Raw genomic sequence first — 25,212 nt, forward strand, 5'->3', positions numbered from 1 at the left:
AGATTTTAAAAGTTTTTTCCTATATAAGTCTATAAGAACCATGTGACCCCCAGGGCGGGGTCATAATTGACCCTAGGGGATGATTTGAACAAACTTGGTAGAGAACCACTAGATGATGCTACATTACAAATATCAAAGCCCTAGGCTTTGTGGTTTGGACAAGAACATATTCAAAGTTTTTCAGTATATAAGTCTATGTAAACAATGTGACCCCCGGGGCGGGGCCATATTTGACCCTAGGGGAATAATTTGAACAATCTTAGTAGAAGACCACTAGATAATGTCACATACAAAATATCAAAGCCCTAGGCCCTGTGTTTTTGAATAAGAGGTTTTTCAAAGTTTTTCCCTATATAAGTCTATATAAACCATGTGACCCCCGGGGCGGGGCCATATTAGACCCCAGGGAAATAATTTGAATCATTTTGGTAGAGGACCACTAGATGATGTTTCATACCAAATATCAAAGCTCTAGGCTCTGTGGTTTTGGACAAGAAGATTTTCAAGTTTTTCCCTATATAAATCTATGTAAATTATAGAAATAAACAAAGGGCCATAACTCACTAAAGAATTGTTGAACCAGTCTGATTTTCAGGGGGACACAACTAGGGTACCAATACATCATTCTGACAAAGTTTGGTCAAAATCCCCCTGGTAGTTTCTGAGGAGATGCGATAACGAGAAATTGTTAACGGAAGGACGGAAGGACGGACGTCGGACCACGGACGCAGAGTGATTTGAATAGCCCACCATCTGATGATGGTGGGCTAACAAAAGCCATATGCAAAACACAAATGCCCCCTACTATGGCCTATTGGAGGTAACTGGGTGTGAAATTTTTTATTACAAATATATTGTGACTATAACAGTTGACCCCCGAAACAAGAGGTCATCTAATGACAACAGACAGGACAATCATAATATGTTGTTTAATGGCCATATATATTTAGGCAGAAGTGTTCACAAACTATATATACTAAAAAATCTTAGTCTCAAGATCAACGTGACCTCGACCTTTGAAAACAGATAATCATGCTATAAGTTTTATAGCCGTACACACAAGCATTCTCCGACTACTGATAATCTTTATTTAAGTCTCATGATTGCTCATGATTGCTCTGACCATGACCTTTGACCTACTTACCCCTTAAACAATATGGGTCATTTATTGACCACAAGCATCATCCTACAAAGTTTGACAGTCCTATGCCACAACATTCTCCAGTTATTGATCATTCTTGAGGTCACAGTGATCTTGACATTTGACCCTTAAATCTAGGGTTTAACGCAGTGTTCCCTAGTTATTCAGTGGAAACCAAAATGTCTCTTGCCTGACGGAACAACAGACCAACATGAGTAAAACAATACTTACATCTCCTCCATTTTGAAAGGGTGCATAAAAATCATTTATTGCACAATTCCTAACGTAAATCGTCAGTCCATATAATTATTGTAGTATTGGCCAGCCTTTAGTTCAATGGGCTAATTTCAAACTTGAAATAAACAACATGAAAATTTCATCTGATGTCATGTAATAGAACACATACTGAATGTCTTATCAGTCAATAGTCCAAACTTATAACCCTCTGTCCTATGTGACTATTGACCAGCAAGCCATCCAGCCAGTGTATAAGTCAGTAATGTATATGTAAGATATACGGCTGAATTGTTTCTATCTTACATCACATTTCTACTTATGAGAATTCAAAGCAAAAAAAGCGAGCGTATTTCCAGTAATCAACTCAAATGTAATTTACCCATCAGTCCATGGACCCTTCAAGTGTTCCTTCACCAGCTTGCCTACTGACCAGAACCATTCCCAAAACGTAAAATTTCTTCCTGGCAAGTTCTCCTAAAATGTGAAGTATTTTTCTATGAGTAAACATTTCAATACGAATCTGTTAATAATCAGGACAATTTCATAGTACAGACTGCCCAGCTTAATATTAACAGTTGGTACCCAGCATCATATTTTGTAAACTAAACACTAACAGTTGGTACCTAGCTTCAGATTCTAAAAACACTGAAAAACTGGTACCCAGCTTCAGATTCTGAAAACTAGTTACTAACTGTTAAAAACTAGTCACTAAGTGGTTACCCTGCTTCAGATTTTGAAAACTAGTCACAAACAGTTGGTACCCAGCTTCAGGACCTAAAAACAACACTGAAAAACTGGTACCCAGCTTCAGATTTTGAAAACTACTTACTAACTGTCCTCAGATTTTGAAAACTAATCACAAACAATTTGTATCCAGCTTGATTCTGAAAACTTATTACTAACAGCTAATTGCATGTTTGTTCAGTAGTTGTATTTCAACTGGAACGGCAACCTGGCATCCTTCACATAATTAAATTTCTTAGTTTTATCTGCCACACATCATTCATCACTTACATGAAACTAGAATCCATAGGACACGAATGCCCCCAAATACTGTGCCATCCTCTATATAGCAAAAGCTATCAAAGTGCCATAACTGCAGTAAAATTATTAACAGAAAAAATTCTTTTCTTTATGGTCATCTGCATCAAGCTTGTTCTTCTGTGAAAGTTTGAAGCAATCAGGTTAATAGTGTGGGAGGAGTTGGACACACAAGATTTCGGGATGCACGGACAGCAGCAATGCTACATGCCCCCCCCCCCCCCCTCTTAACACATAAATGTGTGTGGGCATAACAACAGGTGGTTTTAAGTACTCTGTGTACAATTTTACAATGTCTATAGCTCAAAAGTCTACACAAATTTCCTAGTTTGACTCTAAATCTGATCAAGCAACAGAAAGGGCATTAGTCATATCTGCTGCCATAGGAACTAGGAAAATATGTTTTTATTATGAAACTTACTTGAAGAACCTACATATTCTCCAAGCAACCAACCATCTATAAAGACAGGGTTCGTGAGATTTTTTTGTACTTTTGTACTTTGAAATTTAACATAGGATCTATTTTTTGAGACTGACAGACAGGACCAGAGGCAGATGGGTGGACAGACAAAATTTAATGACAAGTATATTCTACATAATGCGTTCTATTTATGTTCCAGATTTCATAAAAAAGACACTTTCAGAAGGACTGACAGATGGACAAATGGATAGACAAATAAAGAAAAATAAAGGTAAACATTTTCACATTGTCTCCTATCTACATATCAAATATCATGAAAAATGCTCCTGTACGTTTTAAGTTACAGCAGTAACCATATTTCATTTTTATGACTATTTGTTGCCATAGAAACAAAATTTGTTGCCACAGCAACAAAATAAAAGGATGTGTATATTTTCCATATAACCTCCTAAACAAGTACTTAGTTTTATGCAAAAATATCTTGTACTTTTATCCTGTTCTAGGATCCCACTTTGTGTGACTAACGAAATGACAGAGAGACATATGAAAGGTAAACCCAGGCCTCCTAGCAGGCCTAAACAAAAATAAAGGTTTATATAAAGGCTCCAATCTATGGAAATAAAGGCCTTTTAGTGTAAAATATTAAAAAATAAAGAGTAAATAAAGGCTATTTTTGTCGGAATTCTCGTTGAAAACATATAATATATATAGGTATTTACTACATGTATGTGGTCTGGTGAACACAACAGCATTCTGAAAAACTCAAGATGAAAGATACACAAGCAGTATCCTAATAACAACACTTAAAAGGGGGGAAGAAATACAGTAGTATAACCATTTCTAGCTTTAAACTGGCACGGCAAGCAGTCTGAACAAAAATATAGGTTTTGAGTGAAAATTACAGGCTATTTGGCCGTTTTAAAGGTTTTTTCAGAAGATTTAAAGGTTTTAAAGGTTTGCTCTGAAATTAAAGGTTTTTAAAGGTTTTAAAGGTTTCACTAGGAGGCCTGGGTAAACCCAATGTGAAACATTAATGGTTGGTGATTTTTAATGGAAGTGTAAAAATCATACAAATAAAATCTGACACATGTAAGAATGTAACTTAGGGCTACCATGCTCAAATGTGAAAAATATGAGAGGCATTTCATTTGTTACCCAGAGACAGACTATAAATTTGCTACTAAAATTTGCTATCATTGCATATCTTTAAAAGATCAATAATCTGGTTGTAACTAAAAAAAACAAGAGGACCATGATGGTCCTGAATCGCTCACCTCTTCCCACATGATCCAGTTTTGAGTATGACGTCGTTTTTTCTATTATTTGACATAGTGACCTAGTTTTTGAACTCATGTGACCCAGTTTTGAACTTGACCTAGATATTATCAAGATAAAAATTCTGACCAATTTTCATGAAGATCCATTGAAAAATATGGTCTCTAGAGAGGTCACAAGGTTTTTCTATTATTTGACCTATTGACCTAGTTTTTTAAGGCACGTGACCCAGTTTCAAACTTGACCTAGATATCATCAAGGTGAACATTCTGACCAATGTTCATGAAGATCCATTCAAGGGTATGGCCTCTAGAGAGGTCACAAGGTTTTTCTATTTCAAGACCTACTGACCTAGTTTTTGATCGCAGTTGACCCAGTTTCAAACTTGACCTAGATATCATCAAGATGAACATTCAGACCAACTTTCATACAGATCCCATGAAAAATATGGCCTCTAGAGAGGTCACAACGTTTTTTCATTATTTGACCTACTGACCTACTTTTTGACGGCACATGACCCACTTTCGAACTTGACCTAGATATCATCAAGGTGAACATTCTGACCAATTTTTATGGAGTTCCATTCACAAGTATGGCCTCTAGAGAGGTCACAAGGTTTTTCTATTTTAAGACCTACTGACCTAGTTTTTGACCGCACATGACCCTGTGTCGAACTTGACCTAGATATCATCAAGATGAACATTCAGACCAACTTTCATGAAGATCCATTGAAAAATATGGCCTTTAGAGAGGTCACAAGGTTTTTCTATTTTTAGACCTACTGACCTAGTTTTTGATCGCACGTGACCCAGTTTCGAACTTGACCTAGATATCATCAAGATGAACATTCACACCAACTTTCATACAGATCCCATGGAAAATATGGCCACTAGAGAGGTCACAAGGTTTTTCTATTATTTGACCTACTGACCTAATTTTTGATGGCACATGACCCACTTTCAAACTTGACTTTGATATCATCAAGGTGAACATTCTGACCAATTTTCATGAAGATTTCATAAAATATATGGCCTCAAAAGAGGTCACAAGGTTTTTCTATTTTTAGACCTACTGACCTAGTTTTTGACCGCACATGACCCAGTTTCGAACTTGACCTAGATATCATCAAGATGAATATTCAGACCATTTTTCATACAGATCCCATGAAAAATATGGCCTTTAGAGAGGTCACAAGGTTTTACTATTATTTGACCTACTGACCTAGTTTTTGATGGCACGTGACCCAGTTTCGAACTTGACCTAGATATCATCAAGGTGAACGTTCTGACCAATTTTCATGAAGATCTTGTGAAATATATGGCCTCTAGAAAGGTCACAAGGTTTTTCTATTTTAAGACCTACTGACTTAGTTTTTGAAGGCACGTGACCCAGTTTCGAACTTGACCTAGATATCATCAAGATGAACATTCAGACCAACTTTCATACAGATCCCATGAAAAATATGGCCTTTAGAGAGGTCACAAGGTTTTTCTATTATTTGACCTACTGACCTAGTTTTTGACGGCACGTGACCCAGTTTCGAACTTGATCTAGATATCATCAAGGTGAACGTTCTGACCAACTTTCATGAAGATCTTGTGAAATATATGGCCTCTAGAGAGGTCACAAGGTTTTTCTATTTTTAGAACTACTGACCTAGTTTTTGACCGCACGTGACCCAGTTTGGAACTTGACCTAGATATCATCAAGATGAACATTCTGACCAATTTTCATGAAGATCCATTGAAAATTATGGCCTCTAGAGAGGTCACAAGGTTTTTCTATTTTTAGTAGACCTACTGACCTAGTTTTTGAAGGCACGTGACCCAGTTTCGAACTTGACCTAGATATCATCAAGGTGAACATTCTGACCAACTTTCATAAAGATCCCATGAAAAATGTGACCTCTAGAGTGGTCACAAGCAAAAGTTTACGGACGCACGGACGGACGACGGACGACGGACACCGCGTGATCACAAAAGCTCGACTTGTCACTTTGTGACAGGTGAGCTAAAAAAAAGTAACAATTTTCGTATCTACAGTGCAAACCTCTCTAAATCAACAATCACCATTTAGGTGAAAGTCTTGTTTTTTGTTTGTTTTTTTCTCTACAGGACCTGTTACTGTAGGATTATATTGTAAACTAAGAATCTCTTCTGATTAGAAACAAAATACATGTACCAGTATATCTGCCTTTGGAGAGGTGTTTGCACTGGGAGAGATGTGATTAACTAGCAGTGACAGAGTACACGTACCTTGTTAAACTGAGCCCATGTAACAACAGCACTACTGAAGTCCACTGTACCACTTGTTCCAAACAATTTATTGCCGAGATATTTGAGATTGCTATCACTAAGTCCTCGTCCTGTCATGGCACAGAATTTAGTCGACAACATTTTGGCCAAATCTGACCATGGCACTTTGTCTGGCACTTGGAAAGGTGTTCTACCCTAAAATTAAAAACAAAGCTTAAAACTGAGTACTATCAACTGGCATTACAAGTTAATATAGGAATTTCAGGTCAATAAGAACATCTGTCTTCACACTTTGCTTATTTTCATCACATTAGAATACACAATCTTCACACTTTAGAGTGTATGATCTTCACACCAAGTATGCTCTTTACATAATGACATGTACTTTCTTCACATTGGACTGCAAAAATTCACACTAGGTATGCATTCTTTCAACAGTAGGCATGTAGTTTGTTAAGACATATATTTCTTCATTTCAGAAATATTTCCTATATGTAATATAGTCAAACTTGCTGATAAGACCTTGTGTATAAGAAGCCTTTTCCTAAAGCAACTGGTTTCAATTCCTGGAAGAAGTATTTGTTCAATGTTTCATATGTATTAAGCAACCTTTGCGTTTGTCTTGCAATGACCAGTGGCTGCCAATTTCTGGCAAAAATTGATTTATTTTTTTTTTACACTGAAATTACATATCACACTAATTGTCACTGCCAGTTGTTCACTTCCTACAGCAACGGTAGCAGCACTAACAGATTTTAATCGACTCTGCCTGTCAACTAATTGACCTAAAAGTAATGTGGCTGGAGCTTGGCAACTGATTATTGCAGAGATATTTTGCTGTTGCCTTCTAAATACTGAATATAACCAAGTGTTAATTCATACCAATTTAATCTTACCTTGACTGTGATGAAAGTTTTAAGCTTAATTTAATCACTCTCTCTGCCTCCTGGTAAACCAAAGCCAACAACCTAAATACTAGACCACCTCTCCCCGAGTGATTCAACTTTATACTGACCAGTTCTGAGAACTGATTATCCCAGATATATGTTGATGTTGCTTCATCTAACTATCCTAACAGTATGTTGCTTTTCCTTGGGAACTGACTTTCCCAGAGAGATGCTCATTTGCTCTGGTAACTACATATACTTATTGTTTCAAAATCTTGATTATCCCAGACATATGTTATTGTTGCCTGAAAACTGATAATACCAGAGATACCTTGCTTTTGCCTGGCAACTATACACTTACTGCTTCTGAAAACTGATCATCCCAGAGATATGTTGTTGTTGCCTGGCAACTTTGTACTTACTAGTTCTGAAAACTGATTATCCAAGAGATATACTGCAGTTGCCTGGCAACTTTGTACTTACTGGTTCTGAAAACTGATTATCCAAGAGATATACTGCAGTTGCCTGGCAACTTTGTTATATTGGTTCTAAAAACTGATTATCCAAGAGATATTCTGCAGTTGCCTGGCAACTTTATACTTACTGGTTTTGAAAACATTATCCCAGACATATGTTGTAATTGCCTAGCAATTTTGTACTTACAGATTTTGAATATTTATTACTCTATAAATATGTTGCCTGCCAACTTTATACTTACAAGTGCTAAAAACTGATTTCACCAGAAATATGTTGCATTTGCCTGGCAACTATATACTGACTGGCTCTGAAAACTGATTAACCCAGAGATATGTTGCAGTTGCCTGGCAACTTTATACTTACTGGCTCTGAAAGCTGATTATCCCAGAGATACTTTGCAGTTGCCTGGCAACTATATACTTACTGGTTCTGAAAACTGATTATCCCAGAGATATGTTGCAGTTGCCTGGCAACTATATACTTACTGGCTCTGAAAACTGATTATCAAAGCGATATACTGCAGTTACCTGGCAACTTTATACTTACTGGTTCCAAAAACTGATTAACCCAGAGATATGTTGCAGTTGGCAACTATATACTTACTGGTTCTGAAAACAGATTATCCTAGAGATATGTTGTTGCATGCGACTTTATACTTAATGGTTCTGAAAACTGATTAACTCAGAAATATGTTGCAGTTGACTGGCAACTTTATACTTACTGGTTCTGAAAACTGATTAACCCAGAATTATGTTGCAGTTGCCTGGCAACTATATACTTACTGGTTCTGAAAACTGATTATCCCAGAGGTATGTTGCTGTTGCCTGGCACTCCTGGTTCCCGTGAACTGTGACCACCACCGGCAATGACAGCGTCTATAAAGTAACATTGGTACATGTTCTAATTAGTGTAATTATCTTTTATCTAGCTGCTCAAAATGTTATCCAGCTGGGGTGTGGGTATGGGGTGTGATACAGACAAAGTAATATACATTTTGTAGCAAAGATGCTTAAATTTCACTGGGGATCTTACACTAGGGAACACTTTTTCCAGTGGATAAAGTTTTAAGCAACTGAGCTGAATTTAAGTCTGCTATTACTTCCAACAACAAATGTTGGTCTAGTTACTTGCTAAAAACCTGAATGACTTGTAACAATCACAAATACAGACTTCCCTTTTTATATGTTAAAGCTACCCTTGCAACGTTCAGAGAAATCATTTAATTTTGTGGGCATAAATTTCACAGTTTTTAGCAAAACAGTTTTTTCATGGGGATGTGAATTCATTAATTTCAACCTTGAAAGATAAAATGAATGAGAAACTAGAGGCTATTATCATGAAAATGTCTGCCACCACTTGTCAAGCAGAAACTGTAAAATGCCACAAATTAATGGCCATAACTCCAAGGAAAATTAGTGAACCATAACATTCCAACAATATACACAACTAGGTTTGGCAGTTGTAACTCCTGTGAAGTTTGGTGGAATTCCAACCTGTGGTACAGGAGAAGTAGCATAGATCAATCAAGGGTCATGACTCTGCTAAAAATAATTAAATCGGAACATGATGATAATATGCACATTTATGCTTCATACTAATCACCTGTGACGTCTGGTGTAAACGCTGTAAAATATAACAAATCATGGGCCATAACTCTGCTGAAAATCATATAAGGTTTGGTGGAAATCTGAAGAGAAGTGGGAGGAAATCTGAAGAGAAGTGGCTAAGACATCATAGAATTTGATGAATCAAAGCCATAAATGCTGAAAAACACCAAATTGGTACATGCCAAAGATATGCATAATTAGGCTTGGCACTGATCACTTTTAAATTTTGTGTAATTCTTCCTGGTGGTATCACAGTGGTTGCCCTTACAAGGTAAAATACAACAAATAAAGGGACAAAACTCCACAGAAAACGACTAAACCAGAGGTAATCAATGAGAAGTGGCTGAAACATCATAAAATTTGATGAATGAATGACCATAAATCCACTGAAAAGCATACAACAGGAAAATGCTGTTAATATGCATAAAAAAGCTTCGCACTGACTACTCCTGTGAGGTTTCATGGAAACCTATCCAATCATATAAGTAAAGTGATCAAAACATCATAAAATTAATGAATCAAGGCCCATAACTCATCAATATTTGGACTAAAATTGTCAAGCACATGTACTATTCATAGTGTATGAAATTTCACTGGAATCCTTATGGAAGTGTTGAAGTTGTTTGCTCTAAACTTGTTTTCCAACTTACAAACCAACTACATTGCTGACCATAAACTGACTCTTAACCTTTAGCCTGCTGGCGACAAGTCATTCTGCCTTTGTGACCAGTGCAGACCAAGATCAGCCAGCTCGTCCATGCAGACTGATCATGGTCTGCACTTCTTGCTTTTCAGTCAGAAAATTTTCCATGAACACACCTTTGAATAGTAAGTGGTACTGCCCAAATTGAATGATGGACAAGTTTATTTTAGAAATTTAGCAGGCTAAACTAAGGTTAAATACTTCCTTCAACCTTAATTTACGGGGTGGGGGGGGGGGGGTTATTATAAACTGAAATTCTCTTTCGTACACACCTCTACAATGACAAAATCACTATTTTCATAAATTACAGACAAATTATGTCCTACAAATGGCTGAAAATTACATAATAACATTATAGTAGTCTAATTTATAAAACCATATTATTCATCCCGAGACATTTCTGAAACTGGTAGTTAGATATGTCTGTCATTTCCAGAATGAAAATTCTATATATAGTTCCCATTGCACACCTTAAATATAATATTCTATACCATTCAATTTATTTTTGTGCATTATTACTTAAATAATCATGTACCATAAACCATTCAATTCTGTGAGTAACTCAGGTGTTGCCATGGCATTTTGATGAAGATAAGCATTAATATGTTTCAGTTTTTGAAGAGGGATTTAATTTCACGGATTAAGGCAACCAGGAGAACCACAGCGAATACTAGAGATTTCACAGTATTGTATTAATACTGAAGAACATAAAGACTTAACACCATATAAGGAAGTACATAAAAAGCATACAACAACTTCTTACAGGAAATATAGAACATTAGTATAATATTATGTTATTCAACTAAGCCTTTTCTGTATATTATACATAATACAGGTTAATGACGATGAATACAGGTTACCTGTGATTCATATTAAATCCATAATCCTTATTAAGAAGGCTATACAAACTGAAAGACCTTTTCACAAATTAAAATACTGATAATCCATGTAATACTATTTCTTCTTTTTGTTAATTTTAGTTTTCTCCTTCCATATCATTATGTTTTCTAGTTCCATATGCTTTGTAACCTCGATGTTCATAAAAAAAAAATTCCCAATAAACAATAATTAATAATCTAATAATTGTCTATTAGATACAATGCCTTTTATCTCTACATCACAGTGCATATAAGTTTTAAATTAGAGCCTTAACTACCAGAAGATGGCCAAGTTTAATCAGAATTGCTGATCTGGATAATGTGAACAGTGTGCAGCGGAGCAAAACCATTTAATTAAATGGACGGAGAAAGTTTAGTGAAAATCAATGAAATGAATCATTTTTTCTTCAAACTTTATCTCCAGCCCCTAAGTGAAAAGTTACCATTGAATCAACAGAAGCTGCCTAATGGCATTTGGCATTTCTGAGAAACCTGATAGAATGCATATCTTTAACTTTAAGGAAAACTTTAAAGTTAAACAGGGCATAATTCTGACAAAATAAAAGCTAGAAATATATACATGTAACTTGTCCTAGGAAGTCACTTAACGATGCATTTTCACAAACTAGAGGCCTACAATGGTTCCCTGGTTAAACCTCCGGCACATTTTGCCAATATTTTAGTTTGTTTACTTGACCAGCTTATAGGATCAACCAATCAGAGACTTTTCACAACAGAACTTTGAAAACCGATCCAAATCATCAGTGAAAAGCATGGCCACATCCCTTTCAATATCAATGTCAAGTTACAAAGAATAAGTTTATTTCTTGATATCAAATGGGAGAAATACTTTATTAATCAGTCATTTTGTATAATCTTTGTTACTTCTTCAGAAGTATTTTGCTTAGAAGTTGATTGTATTCTCATTTCGATGGACCAATTTTTGGAAACCACTGATAGGCTGAAACTGCTCCCACTGGTAATAACAACTACACGTGCTCACCACATAAAGAAATAAATCGGCAATTCGTCTCAAGATTATGAAACTTCTTACAGATGAAAATGCTAATGATGCTGAATACGTGTGAAGTCTGAAAGCAGTTGGCAGAGTGGCTTTTGAAAAACCTACTCTAATGCAAAACGTTTGCGACTCCAACGCTGGTGAAAGGGCGACAACAGAAGCTCATTTCCGAAAAGTTGTGCTAAAAATTAGCGAGGTTCATGCAAGAGAACACAGAGAAGACCCATCAAATTGTTCATGAGAAGAAGTCATATAAGGAAACATGTTGACAATGGACAGTTAACAGAGGGCATTTTGAAGAAATGTGTTATTTATTACTATATACCTGCAGTATCAATATGATCCCTATCTTTATATACAACAGTACAATAATATATACAGTCAAACTTGTCATAGCAACTCACTGAATTAAATTGTTCCAGACCGCCCTATGTAAATCACTATATAAAGTCACTGAATTAAACGACTCCCTGTCTGACGCGACAAAAGGCCATAATTTTTGTGTCCCGTAACGATTTTAAGGCAGATTTCAGTGACCCTTGGCATTTTTCACAGCCCAGAAGTTTGCAAAAAATGTTTTTCACACCTTGTCGTAGTTATATTTAATTGACCCGTGTCTATTGATTACCGGATAGATAGGTATATTTTCGATTATCAACCATTTGAACAAAAACGTATATACACGTGGCTCATAATTTATCGCTTTATTTTAATTCTTTTCCTAAAAAATCGAATTCAGGATGTTTACTAATGCAAAGCATGGGATTTCATCATCAATGTTTGCGTAAAACATCATGTGGTTACTATAAACAATTATTGAGTAATTTGCAACCAAAATCACCCGGGATTTTTCCTATCCATGCACAATGCTACGTCATGGAAAATTACTAGGAAAACTACTTGCAGCTGGCCAGTGCGTGGGACTTTCCTCATTCTAAAAATAACAACCATTAAACACCTAAATATTTTTAAATGTGTATGCTGACACATGATTTATGCGGATTTCCCCTAAACAACAATTTGTGTATATGATGGCTTGTAATTTATGGCCTTATATAACAGAAAGTGTTAATCAAATCAGAATGATCGCAGCTTCCAAATATTTTATGACACCCCAATAGTTAACTGCAGCGGAAGTCACCCATGATGTGCTGATGATTGATCACCAAAAAATTACATAATACTGCAATGCCAAAAAAACAAGCAAAAATATTTGACTTCTTCTGTAGACAATGAAGTGATTGAAAGTAAATACTGTGGGACTTGATACAACAGTTTTTTTGAACTGATGATGTGGATGCTGCCAGGTTACATGTTGGGTGTTTGTACCCTGTCTGTTGAATTGTGTCAGGCTCTTCGACTGAGTTTTAATCATGATTTTTTTACATTACTTGTACATAGTCATTTAATACAAACACAACATATTTCTATTGTATTTATTTTTTAAACATAATATTTTAAATTTAGAATAAATCATTTGACAACATAGTATCTTATGTCTTAAGGTATTAGGCCCCTAATAGTAATGTTTAAATCAAAGGCCTGAAGGGCCTGAGAGTCGGCTAATGATTGATGTACTGGTAGTATAGTCTACCAGTTTCAGTTTGGTTTTAGTTTTTTCCCCAACTGAACACAGATTTTGTTACAATAGATGAAATGGACATTCAATCGATGCCTAGTAAAACTTTGATTGACATTATACAAGTATTTAAACCCAATATATTTCTCTAAAATTGAACAGTGGTTCGCAAAAATAAAAATGTTGAAAGTACAAACTACAATTTGACAGGTGACACTAAGATACTGCCCATGACTATAAATATTTTTCCAGTAAACATTTGCCTCCGGCATTACCAAAACAGGCAATTATCGGCTGGTATATATTCGCACATGATAAAATTTGAATATGAAAATTTATATATTGAAATTTTATAGCGCGGATTGCCACATACAATTTGTAATGGATGGACGAAAGAACTGTTCAGATATTTTACAGATAAGAGGCCTGGCAATAACCGTGTCACATGCTAGGTATTGTTCAATCATATTATAAGGGATGTGAATTTAAAGTATACTTACTTTTGCGTTTAAAGATATGTAAATGTTGCTGAGTGTCAATATATAGTGTCATGAATGTTTACACTGACAGGAAAATTGCGCATTCAAAACTAAGAGAAGTTACTCGGACTAGCTACCAATTTCGGAAAAGATAACCACGATTAATAAATGCAGTTCTTTTTTAGTTAAAACCATCATTTATTCTATTTCAGACCTGTTAACCCCTTCAAAACCATGTCAGTAGTCCCCAAGTCTATGTACTTTCAATTATCCGTTTTCATTCATGTAGACAGACAGGCCCAGACTGGGCTGAAAAAATGTTTCAGCCATTTTTACGTGGTCGGTAGCAGGGTGGGTGTGGGGAGGGGTGTTCCTTCCCGCTTTGAACTGCAGTCAGATTTTGAAATGGGCATTGTGGCAGGTGGTAAAAGGGCAAATGTTTCAAACTGTAAAGTGGCAATATGGGGGGAGGGTGTGGGAGGATACCCCCTCCTGCAATTAGGGTTTGGGGTATCACCACAAGGAAATTTTGAAAATGTAGACCCTTGATACAGCCTTTGGTGCGATTTCTAACTGAAAATTTTATGTTTCAATTTCTAAATATTACCTCTAGATTCTTTTTAGTATTACAATATTCAAAGTATGAATGACTGTCACTTCATATTTTTACTTTCAGGTCATGCCTCAGCACTAGAATATAAGTCTGATATTGATTCTATGTATGTATTATAAAAATAAATTCTAGAATCATTTCTGTTACAATAATATCTATCATGTCTGTTACTTTAATGTTTAAATTTCATAACACAGCTCGATATTTACCCAAAATGTTGTATCCGGATATGATTTCACTTTCTTTTATACCGCCAAAATATCCAGTTTCAACAATGTTTTACCAATTTTGATGATATGAAGACAGTTTAGCAGCAATTGGCAGTATCTGACATTGAAGTTTACGGTGAAATTATTTAAATCATTTCATAAAAAAATTGTTTCGTTTCGTCAAAGCACTCTAACATAGACGATCTACTTTCGATTTAAAAAACTACAAGAAAATACAATTTAATGTTTCGCCGATTTGTTTATTTCTCGAAAAATAAGAAATAAAATCATTTTTAAAATCAGTAGTAATTAAACAAATCAGTAAGAGCTCTTTCTCGGGATAATTTATCCGCTTACTGACTGCAAAAATCAAGCCATGTGTCATCATGAAAAGCAGAATGGGTGACGGTTTCATTTTTTTGCGAACCTGAATCGTAAGCAAATTATCCAAACCAGTCAAAATTCCAGAAAGGTTACGATCTAGATTCTTTCTAGTATTTCAATATCCAAAGTATGACTGTCACTTCATCTTTTTACTTTCAGATCATGCCTCAGGACTAGAATACGAGTCTGACATAGATTATATGTAGGTGTAATAAAAATAAATTCTAGAATCATTTCTGTTAAAATAATATCTATCATGTATGTTACATAAATGTTAAAATTTCATAACACAGCTCGATATTTACCCAAAATATTATATCCGGATACCATTACACTTTTCTCCAGTTTTCAACAATATATTTTACAAATTGTGATGATACGAAGACATTTAGCAGCAATTGGCAGTATCTGACATTGAAGTTTACGGTTAAATATCTTTTCATAAAAAGTTGTTTCGTTTCGTGAAAGCAGCCAAACATAGACGATCTACTTTCGATTTCAAAAACTACAAGAAAATACAATTTAATGTTTCGCCGATTTGTTTATTTCTCGAAAAATAAGAATTAAAATCATTTTTAATATCTGTAGTAACTAAACAAACCAGTAAGAGCTTCTTCTTCCGATAATTTATCCGTTTACTGACTGCAAAATTCATGTGTGTGTGTAGAAACCCACACAAAGTTTATAGAAATCATACGATGCGTGTATACGTTCAATGTGAGAGAATTAAGGCTGATCGGGATTGGCTACGTTACCTAACGCATCCAGACGATTCAGATTTTGTTTTTAAAAAAAGCATTGTGTGCATTTCTATAATTTTATGTACGTTTTTATACGCTTAGAAATTATTAGACATGCGTATTTGCATTATTTCTATACGTAATTTACGCTAATACGCATCTTATCTGGAGCCCTGTGGAACTATTTTTTGTCTTTCGCTGGGTGTTACGCAAGCTTTGTAAGCCTGCGCAATTCATAAAATGCACATTTATTGCTTAATGAGTTACATTCGAGTATTGCACAATTACAAGTCATAAATATGACAGATTACATCGTATATTGGTCATAGCAAATAGGATTGACATAAATGAACTTCATTCGATCAATGAACTCTTTGAAATTAGAGACAATCCAATGGAACTACATCACTTCGCTGTGTTGTGAGGCCATTTAAGAATGAGAAATCGTGTGATAGCAAGGACTCGTCAAAACGATTTCATCGTTTAGCCGACTCAAAAATGGCATTTGCTTGGTATATTCTTACAGTTGACCATGCTTCGCACTTATATGCAAATTTTTAAAAACTTTTACCGTGCCGTTTTTTATAAATTTTGTGTAATTTGTGGTATTTCCTAGAGCTCAAGTAGGGAGAAATTTCAAAGTGGTGGCCTTTATCCAAAACATTTTCAGAGAATTTATTATTCCATTATTTTTTATGAAAGAAACATCAAAGTATTGGTAAACAATCATAAAACTTAAAATAAAAACTGTCAATATCATTTTTTCTAGGGTGCCTTGAGTAAACGGATTTAATCAGACAGAATTCCAACTCCAATATTGAAAAATTATGGTCGAATCCTGCGGGTCTGTTTTGAATTTTGCTCACTTCATTCAAAAATAACCTTGCGGCAGAAATAAAACCTACCTACATTTCTTCCACAATATGTAATCTAAAGAATAAAGGCAAAATAGAGAACTATTACTGCACGTATCTCAGTATTTTTAAAGCTGTCTAACTCTACCCCTTCTGTTTTAGAGGTAAATTCACTTTTAACAGCAAGAAATCGCATATCAAATGATTTTTTTCCATTTCTGTACAATAAATCAATAACATGTCTTGAAAGAAGTAAAAACTTACTAAAAAAAAGGAACACAAGGGGGAAAAAATTTGGTCCCAGTAGGGCTTGAACCTACGCCCCCCTGAAAATTGCTGTCAAAGTAGGTTTATGGTAGGAATTGAATACTCTTCAAAAAGGAGGTACTCTATTATGGGCCTAATACCTTAAACATATATAAAAGATAATAGAATCCAGAAAAATGTAGTTATATTAAACAACTGACCTTGCTATTAGTGAACCTGAATTAAAAGACCTGTCATATGTGGCCTTTTATGGATGGTCCCGTGGAAAGTCACATATGACAAGTTTGACTGTTTACTCATTATTTGCCCTTTTCAGCATGTTAACAATGACGACATCAACTGTATTACGTATACTTAATTCTGATGAAAACATAAAACTCGAAACTAGTAAAGAGTGTGCTTTGGTTATTTAAATCCATTGTAAATCAAGCAACAAAGAATTTACAATCTTGGTTATACCAGTGCAGCTGTGCTATAGCAGTTTATTAAGCAATGAAATATTAAAATCTTCGTCACATTAATCAAGCTATGAAGACTTCATCATTTTTTATAAGTAAGTACAACTTATCGGCCTGCACAAAATTCATCAATTAACAGGGTATTTTTACTATAATTTATAAAGCATTATAGTATATTCAGATATATTTATCTAGCAGGGGGAACATTCACCCTCTTAGGTATGTATATTAAGCCGTTTGACTTACTGCCATAAGTATGTCTATTATGTGATATATTATCTATGCCATAGGTATGCCAATAATGCAGTGAACATTTATTACTGCTTTATGTATGTCCATAAAGCTCTCCGACATTTACAGCTTTATGTATGGTATAATTACTGCCTAAGGTATGTCAATCAAACTGTGGGACATAAACTTTTTCGGTATGTCAACAAAGCTGTGGGACAAATTCTGCCTTAGGTACATGAATGTCTATCAAGCTGTGGGACATCTACTGCCTTAGGTATGTCTATCAAGTTGTGGGACATCTACTGCCTTAGGTATGTCTATCAAGTTGTGGGACATCTACTGCCTTAGGTATGTCTATCAAGATGTGAGACATCTACTGCCTTCGGTATGTCTATCAAGATGTGAGACATCTACTGCCTTAGGTATGTCTCTCAAGATGTGAGGAATCTACTGCCTTAGGTATGTCTATCAAGATGTGAGACATCTTCTGCCTTAGGTATGTCAATCAAGCTGTGGTACATTTACTGCCTTAGGTATGTCTATCAAGGTGTGAGACATCTACTGCCTGGGGCATTTCTATCAAGGTGTGGGACATCTAATGCCTGAGATATGTCTATCAAACTGGGACATCTACTGCGTTAGGTATGTCTATCAAGCTGTGGGACATCTACTGCCTGAGGTATGTCTATCAAACTGTGGGACATCTACTGCCTTAGGTATGTCTATCAAACTGTGGGACATCTACTGCCCGAGGTATGTCAATCAAGGTGTGGGACATCTACTGCCCGAGGTATGTCTATCAAGGTGTGGGACATCTACTGCCCGAGGTATGTCTATCAATGTGTGGGACATCTACTGCCCGAGGTATGTCTATCAAGGTGTGGGACATCTACTGCCCAAGGTATGTCTATCAAGGTGTGGGACATCTACTGCCTTAGGTATGTCTATCAAGGTGTGGGACATCTACTGCCTTAGGTATGTCTATCAAGGTGTGAGACATCTACAGCCTGAGGTATGTCTATCAAGGTGTGGGGCATCTACTGCCTGAGGTATGTCTATCAATGTGTGGGACATCTACTGCCTGAGGTATGTCTATCAATGTGTGGGACATCTACTGCCTGAGGTATGTCTATCAAGGTGTGGGACATCTACTGCCTGAGGTATGTCTATCAAGGTGTGGGACATCTACTGCCTGAGGTATGTCTATCAATGTGTGGGACATCTACTGCCTGAGGTATGTCTATCAAACTGTGGGACATCTACTGCCTGAGGTATGTCTATCAAACTGTGGGACATCTACTGCCTTAGGTATGTCTATCAAACTGTGGGACATCTACTGCCTGAGGTATGTCTATCAATGTGTGGGACATCTACTGCCTAAGGTACGTCTATCAATGTGTGGGACATCTACTGCCTGAGGTACGTCTATCAAGGTGTGGGACATCTACTGCCTGAGGTACGTCTATCAAGGTGTGGGACATCTACTGCCTGAGGTATGTCTATCAAACTGTGGGACATCTACTGCCTGAGGTATGTCTATCAAACTGTGGGACATCTACTGCCTTAGGTATGTCTTTCAAACTGTGGGACATCTACTGCCTGAGGTATGTCAATCAAGGTGTGGGGCATCTACTGCCTGAGGTATGTCTATCAAACTGTGGGACATCTACTGCCTTAGGTATGTCTATCAAACTGTGGGCCATCTACTGCCGGAGATATGTCAATCAAGGTGTGGGACATCTACTGCCCGAGGTATGTCTATCAATGTGTGGGACATCTACTGCCTGAGGTATGTCTATCAAGGTGTGGGACATCTACTGCCTGAGGTATGTCTATCAATGTGTGGGACATCTACTGCCTTAGGTATGTCTATCAAGGTGTGAGACATCTACTGCCTGAGGTATGTCTATCAAGGTGTGAAACATCTACTGCCTGAGGTATGTCTATCAAGGTGTGGGACATCTACTGCCTGAGGTATGTCTATCAAGGTGTGGGACATCTACTGCCTGAGGTATGTCTATCAAGGTGTGAGACATCTACTGCCTGAGGTATGTCTATCAAGGTGTGAGACATCTACTGCCTGAGGTATGTCTATCAAGGTGTGAGACATCTACTGCCTGAGGTACATCTATTGCCTGGGGTATGTCTATCAAGGTGTGGGACATCTACTGCCTTAGGTAAGTCTATCAAGGTAAGGTGTGAGACATCTTTTGCCTTAGGTATATCTATCAAGGTGTGGGCCATCTACTGCCTTGGGTATGTCTATCAAGTTGTGGTACATTTATTTCCTGGGGTATGTCTATCAAGGTGTGGGATATCTACTTCCTGAGGTATGTCTATCAAGGTAAGGTGTGTGACATCTACTGCCTGAGATATGTCTATCAAGCTGTGGTACATTTATTGCCTGAGGTATGTCTATCAAGCTGTGGTACATTTACTGCCTGTGGTATGTCTATCAAGGTGTGGGACATCTACTGCCTTGGGTATGTCTATCAAGGTGTGGGACATCTACTGCCTTGGGTGCGCTATCAAGGCGTGGGACATCTACTGCCTTGGGTATGTCTATCAAATTGTGGAACACTGATGCCTTAGGCATGCCTATCAGGCCTAAGGTATGCCATTCAAGCTGTGGGGCATGTGGCTATCAAGCTGTGGGGAATTTACTGCTTAATGTATGCCTGTTCATTTGTGTATCATTTACTCCTACCAAGCTATGGGATATTTACTGACTTAGGTATATCTACTAACTGTAGGACATTTACAGGCTGAAGTATGTTTATCCAGCTAGTAAGTACAGTATGCCTATTAAGCTGCGTGACATCTATTACCTTAGGTATAACAAACAAGCTGTTGGATATTAATTAAGAATATTAAGGAGTTTCAAGATATTTATGACCTTAAGTCTATCTATCAAGCTGTGGAATATTTATAGCCTTAGGTTTGTCTGTGTAGCAGAGTTACAATGTTTAGCAAGCACCAGTGCAGTTGATACCTTTAGCACAAGGAAGAATGAAGCAATAAGCTTATGATAAACTCACCCAGACCTGAAACTTTAGCTCGTTACCACCAACATTGAAATCGGAAGAGAAAAAGATACAAAATTTCTCCTCTGCTACTGTCTGTAAAAGTAAATTTTACATGATAAATTAATAATCTTAAAAATAGTGTACTGCAGAACGAGTAAAAATACTGGATTATTTCCAAATTCTGGCTATCTCAAAGAAAGATTCCTGTCTTAAAAACACCTGCATAAAATACCATTATAAAGTCTATTTTCTGAAGTACAAGACTTAGTCACTTGGATTATACTGTATATATATTAAATTTTCCTAACAGAAATATATCAAGCAAAAGATTTATATGTATATAAGTTTTATACCTAAAGCAACTTTTTGGAACGATTTCCAAAAATATGAATGGGTTTCTTCAAAATACTTCCGTTTGTTACTGTAAAAGCACATCTTTTCTCTGGGTCAAAATTTCGTGAATCTAAAATTTTTGAGTACTGGGTGCTGATCAGTCACCGGATAGGAATATATACCAGACAAATGAATTACGGCTTTATTTTGATTATATCGGAGTTATCGGCTAATTGGAAACATTTGGCATTTTGTTTTGACTGTCATGTTTCAGCATTGACCAAACAAGTACGTATTAATGAGGAATATCGTATCTAAGACGACCTGTGTTTACAAAACTGCTGTCCTCTGCCCTTGGGGTGTTGGAATGGCAGTGCCCATGCGCAATATTAATTATTTTTAGGGGCATCAAGTGGGTCTAAAACAATCATAGCACAAATCCCTAGAACTGCAGACAACAGTTTTCTTTTTTTTTTTTTTTTGGTTCCTCAAAGGCAAAAGAAAAAGTGATATTGGTAAAAATACTGTTTTTACAAAATGAATCAACGTCTGCATCATTTGCTTGGCCATGTATTGAATACTGAAATAGTGATGAATAGTGGCCAGAATACAATCAAATTATATATATTGTCCCCCACTTCGAGCCTCATTTGTATTAAAACATATTTATAGATCTTTTGGTTTTCCGAAGACAGCATAAACTGAATTAGATTTGATTTTGTTGACTCAGTACAGAGATAATTTCTGCAGATAGAATTTCGTTTAAAATGGTAACACGGGTAAAACGTTGCTGTTAAGCAGTTCAACCCTGAGTATAGTTAAACCGTTTGAATATGTATGAAAACATATTTTTAGAAGGCGCAGATGACAGAAGATATAATCAATCTTTTTCCAGTAAAAATGTCACTGTGAAAAAGTATTATCAGTCTTCTAAAGATGTGTCCGGTGACTATTCCGCCATGTTGATTAATGAAGGGTGTTTCATTACCCCTTTTGAGCCTCAAAATATCCAGTGTTTTACGTCCGATTGTTTGAGTTTTTTAATTTTCAAATGACAAATGAGCTGAAAATTTAATGGGGCAAATTTCATGTTTTAGTGATCATTTTTCATAAAATGGCAAAGGAAAAACCCCGATTTCTGTCCGGTGACTGGTTGGCACCCAGTATGTTTACGAGGTTAAATATTCGCGAAATTGTTGAAATGGTATCCTACTTTAATTTGAATTTAAGTAATGGTAAATATTTATGCGAGGATTAATTTTCGCCAGATGTAGGGCATCATGAATATAGCAAAAATTAAACCCTCATGAAAATTTCTGCTTTTACAGTATAACTAAGAAGAAAGAATAAAACATGAAACTGATACTTGCATGTACCTCTGCCCCTCTTCTATCCGCACGTTTGATATTCTTTAATGACTGAAACGAATGGGGGTTTTTTTCTTCATATTTTTCATTAATAAATGTGCTAAAACAAATGAAATATCTACTATAAATGGTAGAAAAGAACAAAAATCCTTAAATGGGACCCTGACCCTATACTACTCAACTGTATACCTGTACAAATAATGCAGTCTAAAGTGAATTACGAAATCAAGGGCCATAACTTCCATGTTACTGCAGTAACTTTCCCCCATTAATAAACAAGACAGAGGTCTTGTAACTATACATATTTTATTAAAGTTTTATGAAGATTGCTCGAGAAAAAATATATCAATGAGTTAAAAAAAAACGTTGATGGACAGACATGACATGCAGATAACAATAGACAATAAGTGACCAGAGGTCCCCTGAGTATGCTTTAAACACACTTGTTTTTTGGCATTCACATTCTTACCATAATCGCACGAGTATAGGTCGCGACAAATACATGGGTATAGTACAAGACCACATTTTTTCCCGGCTCAAAAAATTAAGAAAATCGATCTTTCTTTACACTGCGTACCTTTACATTGAAGAGAATTCAAGGGGAGTAACTACCTATGACTCGGGCATAGGTAAAAGCTGGTATTGGAACCCAGCGTCTTTTTTTTTTTTATGAATTTTGTATAAAATGTAAAGTTAACAGCTCCCGCTAAAGCTTTGAAGAAATGTTGTTTTTCATTAAAATATTTTTTACAATGAATTACTATAACTCATAATTAAGTTTTTAGCAAAACCTGTGTAAAACTTTCCCAAGTTGGTGTTTTCACACATTTTGCAAGTTCATCAAACCAACCGTAATTACAAGTTGTCGCACACACACACACACACACACACATACACAAGTCAGTAATTAGATGTCTGAGAATGTGATGAGATCAACAAAGGTGTTGGGAAGTTTGAAAAGGTGTTAGGAAGTTTGAGAAGGTGTTGAGAAGTTTGAGATAGTTTGGACAAAACTTTAAATACCTGTGTTTTCAACGGCATCTCATACTTTAATAAAACTGTCAATTTAGTAGGATCTCACCTCGTGATACAGTAAGTCGTTTTCACAACTTTGTTAAAATTACGGGTGCCGCAACAATGGCGGACTGATGCCGAGAAAATTGTTTTCCTTACAAATTTACATGTTTTTGAGATTCCTTTTTTTTTGCGACCAATACAAGGGTATAAGCATTTTTCCAGAAATCTGCAGATATTTGTCACTGCATCTTATACACAAATGTGACCTATACTCGTATGATTACAGTTTCAAAACTGGGAACCCCCTCTCAAAAATTATTTCAAAGTGTCATGATCTCAGTTTATATACATGTATATAATTACCATATTTCTAAATGTGATACTGAGCTGCCCTGAATGCTGATGGTAGTCCATTGGGCCTTCATTGTTCAAAATATCTCCACATTTCTGATGTCTTCTACCATCCTCATTTTGAAGCAAACTTCTTGCTTGCTGTTCACTAGATAAAATATTACAATAGTTGCAGATACATGTTCAGTCCTATCATCTAATAGTGAAGGTGACTACTGTGGCTGAAACTTGTCTACAAATCAATACTGATATTGTTGAAAGGACTTCAGCAATATTATTAACCCTTATCATGCTGGACACAATTGATTCTGCCTTTGCAACAAGTGTAGATCATGATTAACCTGCACATCCATGCAGTCTGATCATGATTTGCACTGTTCGCCATTCAGTCAGTATCTTTTTGGTAAGCACCCCTTTTAAACAGTTAACGGTACTGTCCATACTGGAAGATGGACAAGTTCATTACAGACATTTAGCAGGGTAAGGGTTAATAGTGCTGAAGCATCTATTGAGATACTTTAGATATCTAAGATACTGTTGATATGGACCTTTCTCATGTTTATTCAAATGGAAACAATCTGTTTATAGAGTGAAATCATCGAGTGAACACCATTTGACAATCATAATCCTGTCCATGTTATACCAGTGCAATAGAAAAGTAAGCTATCTATTTTACCTGCTATACATGATAACACAGAAACTGAACTCTCATATTTCTAGATATATTTCCCATACTTTGACGCACATTTACAGGTAGCAAAGATCATTCTCTTTCCAGCAATAGCTTTCTCAACAAATCATACCTAGTGAAATTCTTTGGGTTTTAACATTTAAAAAACTAGATGCCCACGGGCAACATGTCGAGCCTGCCAGCTGTCAAAAGGACTAGGAGTTGCACATGACACCCTGTCTCATTGAGGCAAACATTTATGCCAAATGAACAAGAGCTGTCCATAAGACAGCCAAGCTCGACTATTCGAAATATTGTCCCAGAAGCAGGAAAATATTACCCAAAAAGGTTAAATATCAAAAGAGTTTTAAGTTCAAAAGGGGGAATAATTTGACCAAAATGCATATCAGTTATGGGACTTGCTGCTATCAACTAGTTTTATAACCCCGAAGGCACATGTGAAGTTTCAATTCAATATCTGCATTAGTTTTGGAGATAGAAACTTGCATGTAAAACTTTAACCAGAATTTGCTAAGTCCAAAAGGGGACATAATTTGGCCAAAATGAAGGTCAGAGTTATGGGACTTGCTGCTATCAACTAGTTTTATAACCCCGAAGACACGTGAAGTTTCAAATAGTTTTGGAGATAATAACTTGCATGTAAAACTTTAACCAAAATTTTCTAAGTCTA

The 25,212-nt window shown here is 36.1% G+C and overlaps 1 protein-coding gene across 9 annotated transcripts in view; it reads right to left on the bottom strand.

Moving 5' to 3' along the window:
- Nucleotides 1-25,212, bottom strand: part of LOC123561466 (signal transducer and activator of transcription 5B-like) — a 107,252-nt gene that overhangs the window by 46,065 nt on the left and 35,975 nt on the right. For 5 of the 9 annotated variants that reach the window (XR_006688426.2, XM_053553159.1, XM_045353853.2 and 2 more), the window contains 6 exons: nt 23,864-23,999; nt 22,487-22,534; nt 20,796-20,876; nt 8,517-8,609; nt 6,371-6,565; nt 1,758-1,852 (listed from right to left, as the gene is read on the bottom strand). Coding sequence is in view for 8 of the 9 variants with exons in the window: in XM_053553159.1 (XP_053409134.1) it covers nt 1,758-1,852; nt 6,371-6,565; nt 8,517-8,609; nt 20,796-20,876; nt 22,487-22,534; nt 23,864-23,999 (648 nt within the window). In the remaining variant the exon portion in view is untranslated. The remainder of the gene's footprint in view (nt 1-1,757; nt 1,853-6,370; nt 6,566-8,516; nt 8,610-20,795; nt 20,877-22,486; nt 22,535-23,863; nt 24,000-25,212) is intronic. The other 4 variants (XM_053553160.1, XM_053553164.1, XM_053553163.1 and 1 more) reach the window with 3 other exon arrangements.

The sequence above is a fragment of the Mercenaria mercenaria genome, chromosome 10, assembly GCF_021730395.1.
Source record: "Mercenaria mercenaria strain notata chromosome 10, MADL_Memer_1, whole genome shotgun sequence".
NCBI classification, from domain to species: Eukaryota; Metazoa; Mollusca; class Bivalvia; order Venerida; family Veneridae; genus Mercenaria; species Mercenaria mercenaria.